General features: G+C 33.8%; 2 protein-coding genes across 2 annotated transcripts in view; both read right to left on the reverse strand.

The window, feature by feature from the left end:
- LOC130614309 (uncharacterized) overlaps positions 1–10,858 on the reverse strand; it is a 100,645-nt gene that overhangs the window by 8,723 nt on the left and 81,064 nt on the right. The window lies entirely within an intron of this gene.
- On the reverse strand, positions 1,173–10,809 carry LOC130614310 (dolichol-phosphate mannosyltransferase subunit 1-like). Its single transcript, XM_057435740.1, has 9 exons — positions 10,552–10,809; positions 6,034–6,133; positions 5,893–5,926; positions 5,315–5,391; positions 5,039–5,064; positions 4,573–4,668; positions 4,233–4,301; positions 3,802–3,916; positions 1,173–1,402 (listed from the first exon to the last, which is right to left on the reverse strand). The coding sequence occupies exons 1-9, from the start codon at positions 10,650–10,652 to the stop codon at positions 1,298–1,300; spliced, it is 723 nt and encodes a 240-aa protein (XP_057291723.1). The 5' UTR covers positions 10,653–10,809; the 3' UTR covers positions 1,173–1,297.

Consider the following 10,858-nt stretch of genomic DNA (forward strand, 5'->3'; position numbering starts at 1 on the left):
TGTAGCAATGACGGGACATATGTCTTTGTATTTAAGTTTAGGATGCATACCATTGTAAAAATAAACTAAATCTTCCAATGAGCCTGGGTGTGGAAGGAAAAAATATGTCAGGCATACAATTTAATGCTGGAAGATCATTCTATGCATTCTATGTAAAAATAAGTCGCGAACGCTAGTTAAAGTCGTGGCTGCTAGCTAGTCGCGCTGCTAGTTACAACATTCGACCGCTACATATAAGTCGCTGCCAGTTATGATTTTTTAAATGCAACCAGATTTGGCATAATTATCGGCAAAAAGCGCGGCCGCTAGTTGTAAAGCACGGCCGTATGCCCGTTCGTCGAATATCAGATTTAGCCACTCTTAGTGAGCAATATATTGCTCACTAAGGGTGGATATAAAACTTGATATTCAACGAACGGTCCTGCAATAATCACACAAGCGTATGTTCATGAAATGCGTATGTTCATGGAAAATTATTTCTTAAGTTTCTTATTTATCGGATGTTCCAGCCTCTATAGTTCCTTATAAAAAGTTTTTTTTAAAAAAATACGTGTATGTTTCAAAACCCGTCTAAAAAGTCGTGAATAATTTTTCTGCAATAATTTAAGAACTCGAAAAGCATACGTTATATAGTACTGTGTGATAACTAGTGCATATTTTTAATAAGCAGTTTCGCTTACGGGTGCATAATATATGCGATTTTAATCATATATACGAGCACAAAATTCAACTTACTAATGCAACTAACTATTTTGCTGGCAAATTTTTTGCTCCCTATAAGTTAAACAGGAAATACAAACAAACACTTAAGATCATAAAAGCGAAGGTTATATGCCTGCTGTAAATAAAGAACCGTTACGAGCTTCGTTTTTGGTAATATCAGCTTCATAGACACTTTACCGCAGCTTTCTAAAAGGTTGTCACTAGATTTGACAACTACATTTCTTGCAGATAAAAAAAGAGAACTCTACAATTTAAGAATTGTTAGCCTTGTAGGGATTCTTTACCTGAAGACAAAATCGATATTCTTGCATCTTTTTTAATTTGGGCTTAATTGACAATTTAAGTCCTTAAACCTTTAAAATTAGCTCTAGTACACAACTTCCACATTTTTTTTTTGGTCTAATCAGTGGAGGGGTAAAAAAGTACAAGGGAAAAGAAAAAAACTCACATTTAAAATGTATAGATGTCTACATGCCCTCTTTATATATTCCCGATTACATAGTTTAATAAATATACAATATACCCAGAGAAAAAAATCACGTGGTTGCAAAAAAATCACGTGGTTGCAAAAAAATCACGTGGTAGCAAAAAGATACAAAAGACCTTTGACAAATTGATAAATTTCGTTGCCACCAAGTTTCGATTCACCGTAAAAACGATCAACAAAGCTGATTGGCACCTAAATGAAGAAATTTACACTTGAGACAAAACGTTCGAACTTCCAATAGTTACAATTTACCCTAAGGAAATATATAATATATAGTAAGTTACTAACAAAAATAACTTTCGTGGTTAATTAAATTGCAGCGACTTTTCATTTATCGCACTTATGGCAATACTGCGGCAATTGTATCATCATACACTTATCGCGATAGCTATAATACTATAATCATTCACCCTAAAACGTCAAGTTTCAACAACTCCTCTTTAATTTCGGTAATTTTATAAAATCAGGTTTTAGGAGCACTTTTTCGATAACGCTAAGGTCAACAAAAGATCGTTGACAAAATTTAAACTGAAGATCGCCACATGACCTGCGAGTTGTAGAGATGTGCGAGTTGTAGATATGTGCGAGTTGTAGATATGTGCGAGTTGTAGATATGTGCGAGTTGTAGATATGTGCGAGTTGTAGATATGTGCGAGTTGTAGATATGTGCGAGTTGTAGATATGTGCGAGTTGTAGATATGTGCGAGTTGTAGATATGTGCGAGTTGTAGAGATGTGCGAGTTGTAGATATGTGCGAGTTGTAGATATGTGCGAGTTGTAGATATGTGCGAGTTGTAGATATGTGCGAGTTGTAGATATGTGCGAGTTGTAGATATGTGCGAGTTGTAGATATGTGCGAGTTGTAGATATGTGCGAGTTGTAGATATGTTCGAGTTGTAGATATGTTCGAGTTGTAGATATGTGCGAGTTGTAGATATGTGCGAGTTGTAGATATATTCGAGTTGTAGAGATGTGCGAGTTGTAGAGATGTGCGAGTTGTAGATATGTGCGAGTTGTAGATATGTGCGAGTTGTAGATATGTGCGAGTTGTAGATATGTGCGAGTTGTAGATATGTGCGAGTTGTAGATATGTGCGAGTTGTAGATATGTGCGAGTTGTAGATATGTGCGAGTTGTAGATATGTTCGAGTTGTAGATATGTGCGAGTTGTAGATATGTGCGAGTTGTAGATATTTGCGAGTTGTAGATATGTGCCAGTTGTAGATATGTGCGAGTTGTAGATATGTGCGAGTTGTAGATATGTTCGAGTTGTAGATATGTGCGAGTTGTAGATATGTGCGAGTTGTAGATATGTGCGAGTTGTAGATATGTGCGAGTTGTAGATATGTGCGAGTTGTGGATATGTGCGAGTTGTGGATATGTGCGAGTTGTAGATATGTGCGAGTTGTAGAGATGTGCGAGTTGTAGAGATGTGCGAGTTGTAGATATGTGCGAGTTGTAGATATGTGCGAGTTGTAGATATGTGCGAGTTGTGGATATGTGCTAACAGGCTTGAAAGCATTATCCAAATACGTGGAAAATTTTGGGATAAAACGTTTTACGCTAATAAGGATGGTGCTGTGTGGATAAAAAGATACTGCGGATGGAATATGTCTTCCACTTGCCTGTTGGAATATTTCTATCATCCCATTCCTTATATGCCTGTAATTTAGCAGACAGTGGTTATTTGAAATTGTGAAAAAGTATTTTGGAATTTTCCATCCTTCCCCTTCCATCCTTCCCCTATTTAGGGATGCAAAGTTTAACTATTTCTTTTGACCGGTAGTATAAAAAAGAATATTAAAAAGCGAGCCTGTGATCACTTTTTGACAAGCGTAAAAAAACACACGGACTTATTTCTGCGAATATGGTTTTAAAACTTAGCGCTTGCAAAATTATGTAAACAAATGACGTAATTGATATAACGCTAAACAACAAAGATGGCGCATAACATAGAATTTCTTGGATGATCTCTATAGTACTGTGCTGCGCTAGCTCCAACTTCCGATAGCATTTTCGTTTCCTTTAAAAATTTCAAAGATGTAACTCATATGGTTATGGTTTATAGTGCGCGGAAATGCGTTTACTCTAGATACTTCTTTAAGAACGTTGGATGCGGCAGATGCCACGCAGGAATCTTTCAAAAAACAGAACAAAAGCCTTAAACCAAAGTTTATTTTAATAAGAAATAAATAAAAAATGAGGAGGTGGTAAAAAGTTAAAGCTCGTTAGAAAAACAAATTTTCCTGACCTAAACATTGTAACTAGAAATTTCTGCTGACTCAGCAGTTTAAATAGTAAGTCCAAATTATTTTTACACATTTGAAGGTTCATACTGTCAAGAAATAATAAACTTGAATATTTAAAACACCTTACGAGGCGTCACATTGAAAACACGCAATATACTGACGGAATCTCATTTCGTTTCAACGAAGAAGGGGGGGGGGGGGGGGGGGGGCAAAACTGAAGAAAGTAGTTCTTCAACGCAAAAAAGAAATTAAAACCTTCAAATTGTTTTGTCATAAGTTATCAATGGAGAGTCAGTTTGTCGAAAGAAATTTAAATTCAATTAAACAATTAGAATTAACCAACCTCTCCTATGGTGTAATTAAACTGTCTTGCTCGTATTATCATCTCCATTTGAAAGATATAACCCTTCGACACACAAGCTTCAACTAGTTTTCCGAGTACTTCTTTTTTATATAACCTAAATAACAATTTCTAGTTACATTGGCGCAAAAATTTAAAAACTGAAAAACTAATGGCCTATCCCGGGACTGCGCAACCAATAAAAACCATTCTCGCGAGTGCATAGCCAATAAAAAACCTATTCCGCGACGGCACAGCCATTAACAAACCTATCATGTGACTGCACAGCCATCTAGAAATCAAACTCTAATCTCGCTGTCATTGTTGACAAATTCAGATCACGAGTTGGTTATATTAAAATTAAGTTCGCATTAGTTGTAGAGACAATCCTGTCCATATTATTTTTTCCAAAATTTGTAGTTAAAAGAACTTACCGAAAACTTCCTGTTAAATCTGAAGCGCCCGGACGCAGTAAAATTTGTGTCACATAATTCGCTCCGCGACTAAAAGAAATCACAACAAACATATGCAGTTGAGGAGAAGTAAACTATGAAAGTAGAAAGGATGTAATAACTAATAAAAAAAAAAGATGGAAGGTATTTTTTTTATTCGAAACAGAGTCAAAATATGTCAAATAATAAGTAAAAAATACCGAGTTCGATGTAAAAATATGTTAAACAGTTTGCGACACCTAATTTTGCGAATATTTGGTGGCATTTAGTGTTTAAATTTGTTAAAAATTAGAAAGAAGTTCCCGAAATTAATTTCGCATACCTTATTATTTTTCTTTTAAGATCCCAGCCATACACCCCTCCGTCACCAATATATCTTGTACCAGAAACTAGATCATAATTGTGTTTTTGTTGCAGGCTAATATAAAAGGGGTGACATAAAAAACAACGTGACATTTTATGCTACAATTCAGTCAGTAATTAAATTGGAAGCTGGAAATGAGTATTGACACCTGAAAAGTTTCAAAAACTTCGATTTGTATTCACATGAAAATTAACATGCAAAAATTAGTAACAGTTAAAACATTCGAATTAAGTATCTCTATAAAAATCTGATATGTCTAGAGTGCTATCTGACTGTGTAATGTGATATAGATTACACAGTGAGATAGCACTCTCTCAAAATAAGGTAAAGTTAAAGTTAATTTTTTTCCTTAATAACATGAGTTTCTGTTTCTGGAATAATAAAAACGAAAGTTGTGTTGGTGTCAAAAGAAAAATATACTCACGCTATAAACTCCGGAATAAATTTGGGCTAAAAAACAAAACAAAATGTGTAGTTCTTTAAAACACCTAATCGTGTAGACAGGAATTATACAGAAAATAAAGAAATATTTGCTATTCACTTACAAGCAAGTTTTAAAATGAATTTATTTTTATTTTATTTTTAGTTTTAACGTAAAAAACGTTGTAAAAATGAGCACAAATTCGTTCAAAAATTAAGCACAACCCAGCACAATACGATGTGTCGTGACGTGAATATCTATCAATTATAAATGTCTTACATGATGTGATAAATCTGCATCCATAATAATGACAAAATCACCAGTAGCAAATTGTAATCCGTGAATATATGCAGTACCTGAAAGTAGATGCAGATGTAAACAGAGGAGAAATCTACCAGAAAAAATATTGAAAAAGGTGGAAACTAATGTTAAACTTTAGAGCTCCTGAAATATGTAACACATTTTTTAAACAGTTTCTTTCACTCCCAAGATATTTTCATTTAAAACTACATTTAGTTTCATACTGCATGGACATCAGAAAATAATTTGAGTAAACACAGAAATCGAAAACTTTAATTATAGATTGTTAGGACCATTATTAAAAAATAAAAAAATGGGGACAGGACGAGCAAAAAGTTTATATACTATCTTGGCATCATCAGCTAAAAAAATGTTAAAAAAGAATCATTTGCAGTCAATTTTTAGGTCCATACTCCACATTTTTAACTCAATTCAAATCACGTTTTACCCTATTATACTTCTGCAAATTGTATTTATATGCAAATAAAACTTATACTTATCCACGAAGACGTGCTTAAATAAGCAAACAAACAAAAAAAACCAGAAAAATAACCTACCCAATCCAAGTTTCTTTGCTCTTGGTCTCAACAGCTAAAAATACATGATTCTCGTTGTTAATTTACTGTCAACAAAACCGATATGGAGAGTAGGTATATCCACTATGTTAAAATATATGTGTAACAAAGACAAAAACTTACTATTTTATCATCACCATAAATATCACTAAGTTGCTTAGCAACATCTTGTGTGCCATCAGGACTTCCATCATCGATTATAATAATTTCATAATTAATTTTACTAAAGAAAAAAAAACTGCCAGTCATTCTATAGTAACATTTTTTATCACATTGAAGATACTTTGCACATCACTAACGTACTGCCTGGTTGTTAGCGGGATTTGAACTGGGAGCCGCAACTGAACGCACTACTTGCTAGGAACGAGCAACAATATGTCAGTGATGCAAACAGATAGTTTATTCAGAGGTTTATATACAGGTATGGACATTTTTTATTTTGAAAGTAGAAAATAAATAAATAGCCAAGATAAATCAGATAACAAAGTCAGAATTTGTTAGTCCTTTTTTCTAGAAGGATAATAAACTATTCTTTCTTTAACTTCAATGTTATTGATATACTCCTCTGAAGGGTAATAAAAAATACGATAACAATGATGAAAACACTCATAACCTATTATTTAACAAGTATTATAGCGCTGCACGTTTTTCGCACTTCCACACTTAACAGGAAATCTTTTATGCGACTCAATGATTACATAAATGGTAGAATGATTTTCCTCTGAAAAAAAAATGCAGCCTGTTTATGCAATACTTTACTACAATATCCCTTCTGCTATTAAAAATCTGTAATACGCATTTAGTAATATGTGTCGGCACATAAAAAATCCACAATGACTACATGTGAAAGCACCCCCTTCCCTCTCTTTCCCTTATGATTTTTTCTTCACAACTTTTTTGACTTAAGATTTAGTTAAAAATTTAGTTCTTATCTAGCACATTTTCTATTACTATTTTTACAGTAACTTATACTCTGAAAGACCTGTATGACTCACATGTCATATGAAAGAATTTCTTTTAAATTTGCTTATTTATACTAAATTTGAGATTTTACCAAAGACACTTTTCTCATCTCATGTAAGTGTCTTGCCCAAAAGGTCTGTATTTGATGCAACTTGTTTAATAAATTCACATAACTTTGTTTACTTACTATCATGCAACAGTTTTTGTTCGAACGCCTTATTTCATCCATTATAGAAATAGTTATTAAAGTCAAAAATAAGTTTACTTAGTCAAACTAACACTTGTGTATGCAGCGTTTTTAGTTAGTTAGGACACTTATTTTGCACAAAAAAACCAAAAAGGTCAAATAAACATGTTAATCGCTGTTAATATGATTTTTATTATTTTTGCAGCCAGCATTTAAACATAATGCCAGTTAAAATTTTATGATTATCCCCTGAAACATAATTAAATTAAAATGTTAAACAAAACAATTTTTCATTGTAAAAAAAACATGGGGTCCTTAATGCAAATACTTTGTTGGCTTTTTGTGTGAAGGCTTTTGTTAAGAATAAGAAGAAGGACCAGTTCTAATTAGTTTGCAAAAACTACAATACTTGTTTCGTCACTTATGGTTGATAGCGGCTAGAATCCCCGAAAAGGGTCGTATATATGAGGGGGAGCTTAGACAACTTTTGGAATAAAATTACTGTTTTTTGCTGATAACTCTCGAACTTGCCTAAATTATTCCAGAACTCACCCAAATTATTCCAAAAATTTGAAAACAACGCTTTCAATTTTGTTGACTCTGCCATAGCAACCTTCATTATTACAGAGGGTGGACATTTTAAGCCAGTCATGTGCAAGAATTTGCAATATGGTTCAAATCTTGCACCCAGCTAATCTTCCATGCTTTGTTGTTTTCCAAAAAGTGCTGCACGTCATCGTAGTAACAAAATTATTATTGTTCCAGCACTGCCCATATCCCAGGTCCCCTATCACCTGAGCAATGCCGTTTTTTACCAAATTAGTGTAAGCACAGGTTTTAAAATTTATGCTTGAACAGATCAATGTGCATTTAATACACTGGAATTCTTTGGGCAATTTTTTTTTCAAAATACAGAACTTGCCAAAATCTTCCCTTCCTTTTTTGTCATTTAACCCTCTCCGTGTGGTTTAACTTATTAAATAGTATATCTCTTGGGGGTTCAAGGAAAACATGCCCGATAGGACATGACCTAGGCCAGATGGCCTACCTTATGGCCTACCCATTAAGTCTTTTTTTCCAAAAATTTTATTGAAATTTTTGCCTTGATAATTTTAGTGCAATATAAATGTATTTTGCGCCCATTATAAGTTTCCCGCAAATTAACAAAAAATAGAAAATTCAGCGTTTTATACAAAATGTAGATTCACAATTTTTCTGTAAATTCTAAAATTATATACTTTTAGCAAAACAAAAGCTATTTGACGTTACAAATAGTAATCTTTAATTCCGCAATTTTAATTAAAAATCTGCTTTTGCAATTTTCCTATTTGCACACAAATTTCTGAAATTTTTACATTGCTCTCCCTATATATCGTCAATTCTTGACCTTTTGCGGCTGGAACAACGACCATAAATAATTTTACAACCTTAAGGCTGTAAGAATAAAGTGTAACAGACAATAACGAAGTCTTTCTTTGCGTTGGACTCCCTTTCACAACAACCAATAGAATTACAATAAACGGAAGAAAAACTTAACGCTGTGGAAAACGCTGTTTCAAGACTAATGTAGAATTTTAAGACATCTGTTCATTTGAGATTGGATCAGATATGTGAACCCAAAAAACACCTGTTGAAAACATTTCATACTGTTTTAACTTCTTGCAAAAGAGAAAAATGGAAAATGACAACGCAGAAATTAACTCTTAGGAGTTTACAATTAAAATACTTTTGAAACCTTTCCTACATCAAGAGTATAAAATTGCGCGATAATAAGTGATTATTATTGGAAAAACGTAAATTTGTTTAATGCAAGGTAAATCAATATATTAGACAGGTTACGATACAATTTAGGTTATTTTGCTTTGAGAGGTGTAGGCGGAATGTAAAGAGGATGCCGATAAGCCGCAAACGCGAGTTCAGGCGACTTTTTGAATTAAATTGACATTTGTCGTCCGAATCCGCCCGCACTTGAACAAACTCGACAGGAGCATTCCCGAAATGCAATTGCTTGTAACTTGGACTGGAAAAAGGTTGTTTAACGTATCGAGCTTTTAATATGCGATCTAAAAAACATTGCTGCATTTCGTTCTTAAGTTCTTAAAATCTAAAAAAACTTTTTTATCACCGTTCTTCGTTCTTAAAATTTTAAAATGCGTCTAATGAAGCGTTTCTATCACCGTTCTTGTTCTTAAATTTTCCAAATGTGATCTAAAAAAGAAAGATGGACGCTAGCTGTATACCCTAGATTGTTATGCATAAGTTAAAAAAATATAACACAAAGGAAGTATAATTATATTTAAACATCCACAATCATTGTTGAATACACTCTTATTTTTAAAATATATAGTTCTATTATGAAAAAGTCTTAATGGCCTCGATAGCTTCGAGAATGATATCGAGACGGATGCATCGCGAAGCCCTCTCGATACAATTTGAAAGTAAAAAAACGTATCGCGGGTCAAGAATACAATCGCGATACGCGAAGCGCGATGTTAAACAACTTTTTTCCAGTACTGTACTATGCAGACGATAGTTGGAAAAAGGCGCTTAAAGATAAAGGAGTTAATAAAGTTTATATTACATAAGTAATTTATCAAGTAAATCTTATTATAAACTATCAAAAACAGTTTTTTTAAGAACTTCGCTCCCTCATAGTAAGTTTATTTTAATTTTTATAGTTTTTTTAATCAATTGTGTCTGTTCTTCTTTACTTTTTCAGGCATTGTTTCGATGTATGTAGGGTTTTTAGGGCAAATACTTCCTTTTTTTTCAAAACGCTGCACTCGCCCACTGACCCTGCACTTTTTACGGTGTATGCGGTTTAGGCTGACGTCACAAATATCTGGTGTTAGAGTCATTTGAACACCAAAAATAGAGTCGGTCGGTCGGTCGGCAAATAATAACTCGAAAATTTGAAAAATTGTATCCAACCATCCAGTCATCAAAGCGCTCTATTAAATCGACAATACTTAATGATAACTTTTGGCACCTCGTTTTAATTCGTTTCCGTGAGCCGTATTCAATTAGTTTTTAGAACCCTTTTCGCCTTTTAAAGGGAAGCACAACATAATGGTGGGTAATGACTGTGGGAAGAAAACAAGCGTATAAGATTTTTTTGTCACTCTAGTTTTTCCGACTAAGTATATCAAAAATTTCGATCAAAAATTGGGGTAGGTCGAGTGACTCTAACACCAAATATTTGTGAAGTTCGCATTATTGGCACCCTTGCAATGTAAAAAAGGAATAATTAGGAAGAATGTAAAAAAAATAATCAGGCAGGATGTAAAAGATACTTCACCCTCCCTCGTTGAAAGCAGCAGGTTCTACTATAATCAGCAGAGTTTGCATGTCTGCGAAATTGTGGGGGGGCGAGCAACACATATAGCTAACCTATCCAACACTCCCTGGACTAAGCTAGCTAGCGAGCTAGCACTTTCTTCAAAGCAAACTTTCCAGAGCATCCTATAGTTATTATGGAATAATTGTCCTACCTTTCTGTAAATGTTTTAACAAGAAGCCAGACAATCAGTGGCAAATTATCTTTCTCGTTGTACGTGGGTAAAAGAACACTGTATTTGCTTTTAGCAGCCATCTTTTTAAAATGTTATGGTTTGATTGCCCATAACAAAAAGTGCGAATGTGTTATAAAAGAAAAAAAATTATCAAGACAATGCCGAATATTCGTGGCTCTAAATTCCAAATCTTATTATATCGTTGCCTAGCGATTTTATGACATCAGGACTTTTCCCTCACCGAACGGGTTTCCAATGTTCGCAAGCAAAAATTGTAAGTAATGAT

The sequence above is a fragment of the Hydractinia symbiolongicarpus genome, chromosome 11 (genome assembly GCF_029227915.1).
Source record: "Hydractinia symbiolongicarpus strain clone_291-10 chromosome 11, HSymV2.1, whole genome shotgun sequence".
In the NCBI taxonomy this organism is placed as follows: Eukaryota; Metazoa; Cnidaria; class Hydrozoa; order Anthoathecata; family Hydractiniidae; genus Hydractinia; species Hydractinia symbiolongicarpus.